At 36.8% G+C, this 2,253-nt stretch overlaps 1 protein-coding gene across 1 annotated transcript; it reads right to left on the reverse strand.

The window, feature by feature from the left end:
- Positions 1–993: 993 nt before the first annotated feature.
- Positions 994–1,647, reverse strand: LOC112521202 (14 kDa proline-rich protein DC2.15-like). Its single transcript, XM_025129916.1, has one exon. It carries the CDS (start codon positions 1,577–1,579, stop codon positions 1,223–1,225), a length of 357 nt encoding a protein of 118 aa, XP_024985684.1. The 5' UTR covers positions 1,580–1,647; the 3' UTR covers positions 994–1,222.
- Between the last annotated feature and the right edge of the window lie 606 nt (positions 1,648–2,253).

Genomic DNA, 2,253 nt, shown 5'->3' on the forward strand with positions numbered 1-2,253 from the left:
GTCTTAACCGGTCTCGGTCCTAAAAAACGTTAAAATCCATAACCGGTTCATAACCGACGGTCCACAACCGGTCCCGGGCCGGTTCCGGTCCCTCTCCGGTCCCGGTTCCGGTCCTCCGGCGGTTACGGGCCGCGCCGGGCCCATTTGGCCATCTCTAATCTAGAGATAAAAAAAATTAAAGTGATTAGTGAAAAGGGGTAGATTATTGATTGATGCTTTAATTTAACGTCTGTAACGCTTTATCAATGGTGCTCTCTGGTCGAGTTTCCCATCTAAAATCCATGGGTAGAGCGTTGATATAACATGATTTTTGAATAGTTTTAGTGTCGCATTACCGACGGTTTTGTTCACTGATTGGTATTAAAAATATGTCATTAAAGGCGGTCGGTTAGCTTACCTGCTATATTGTGACACTGGGGGATTATTCCCATCTATAATCCATTGATAATCACCGTCACTAATGAATCACCGACGATTTCTACTGTCAGTGATACTCCTGTTTTTAGTAGGTCCACTATGTGTATTGTATTTTTCGGCATTAACAACCGTTTTGGAAAGTATCGTTTGTTAAGTAATTTAGTAACATTCTTGTAACGACTTGGTATTATGTGAGACAAGATTGTTTCCGTGAGACACGTGAGACACGATTTTTACACTTGAAGTTTCATAGCAAAACACTGTGAAAGTAACATTCACAGTATTTTTGCCGAGAAGATTCGACTTTTTTTTACCTTCATAACATTTTGTTGTGAAGTTTCAAGTGTAAAAATCGTGTCTCACGAAAACAGTCTTGTCTCACGTGAACTCGACCCTTCTTTTAGATATCCATAGTTAAGTAATGAGTAATGAGTAATGAGTAATATCTAATGAGTAATGAGTAATGAGTAATGAGTATTGAGGTCTTAATTGATTTCAGGCTTTAAAAATCTCTCTTATTGCAAAAAGAAAAAAAAAACAGAAAGAAAAAAGGAAGACGGTGTTACGAAAACCTAGTAATCTCAAGAACATGCATCTTTATTCTTAAATCACAATACAAAAAAACCCTAATCACATATTAGTAGTGATAGGATTTAAAGTTACAAGGGTACAAGCCAAGATGGCAGACATTTAAAATCAAATATAACCAAACATAACACCCCGAATTAATAACACACACACCATAATCAAAGAAGAGAGGACGTGAATGAAAAACAACAAAGATACTTGCAGAAGCTGAAGTTATCTATGCACATTTGAAACCAGAAGGGACCTCCTTTCCACAATTGTTAAACATCAAGTTCAATGAGATGGGTACATCGAGGTTAATACCCAAGAGATTAATTTTAATGGCCTGGCAAAGGCATGCTGCTGCCTCAAACTCAACAAGGCCAAGGAGGAGGTTGCAGCAAGGTATCGTTGGTGGGGATCCTACTTCGATGCCACCCAGCAAGTTATTGAGGAATCCGGCACACACACCAAACTTCAGAGAGCTTGTAGGGCATGTTGCTTCTGCAGGTGCTGTCTGTGAACTTACCAAAGTGAAGAAGAGAAGGTTGAGAGTGAGGAGAAAGGCGGTTGTTCTTAAAGCACTTGAAGCCATTTTGGGATGTGAACTGAAAACTAGCTAATACTTTTTAAGTATCAAGAAGCACTAGCCAGTTAATTTTGTGGTGTGAAACTACCCAAGTGCCTAATGGTATTTATAGAAGAAGATGTTGATGAACTCATCCTTAATATGTTTTTCTTATCATCAATTTTCTAATCACGCGGGAGCAATAAAAAAATTATAGAGATCCATGTGGGCTTCATTAAGTTAATCTAAAGTGTTAACTTTATAGCAAGTAGTTTTACTTGAGTCTCCTAACGTAGATTTAGCAATTACTGTGTCGTATATGAATCAATAGAAGCATGAAAAACATGTCTAAAACTAGCTAACTTCAAAATTCCTTAACAGAAAAACCAACGAATTGAAGTTACAAGGCCAAGGACCAGTAATCGAAAAGATATCTGGTTGATACTTCATATAAGATTGAGCGTAATTTTAATTAAATATTCAATGCACTTTTCGGAAAAAGACCCGAAATATAACTTTTCTCCTTGAAAGTGTGTTTTCCCTATCTTATAATGAACATATTTAGTATGATTAATCCAGTCCTACATCGTAAGACAACCATCAAATCAATTAAAATGATTGGTTTTTCACGATAATATCCATATTTTTACAAAGTAAACGAAAGTGCATCGTGTTAAAAATGTTGCTTTAACTGATTTTTA

Source organism: Cynara cardunculus (genome assembly GCF_001531365.2).
Source record: "Cynara cardunculus var. scolymus isolate 2C chromosome LG 11, CcrdV1, whole genome shotgun sequence".
In the NCBI taxonomy this organism is placed as follows: domain Eukaryota; kingdom Viridiplantae; phylum Streptophyta; class Magnoliopsida; order Asterales; family Asteraceae; genus Cynara; species Cynara cardunculus.

Bases quoted from the DNA above. Each gene is read 5' to 3' on its own strand.
- LOC112521202 (XM_025129916.1), bottom strand. From the start codon at position 1,579: ATGGCTTCAAGTGCTTTAAGAACAACCGCCTTTCTCCTCACTCTCAAC.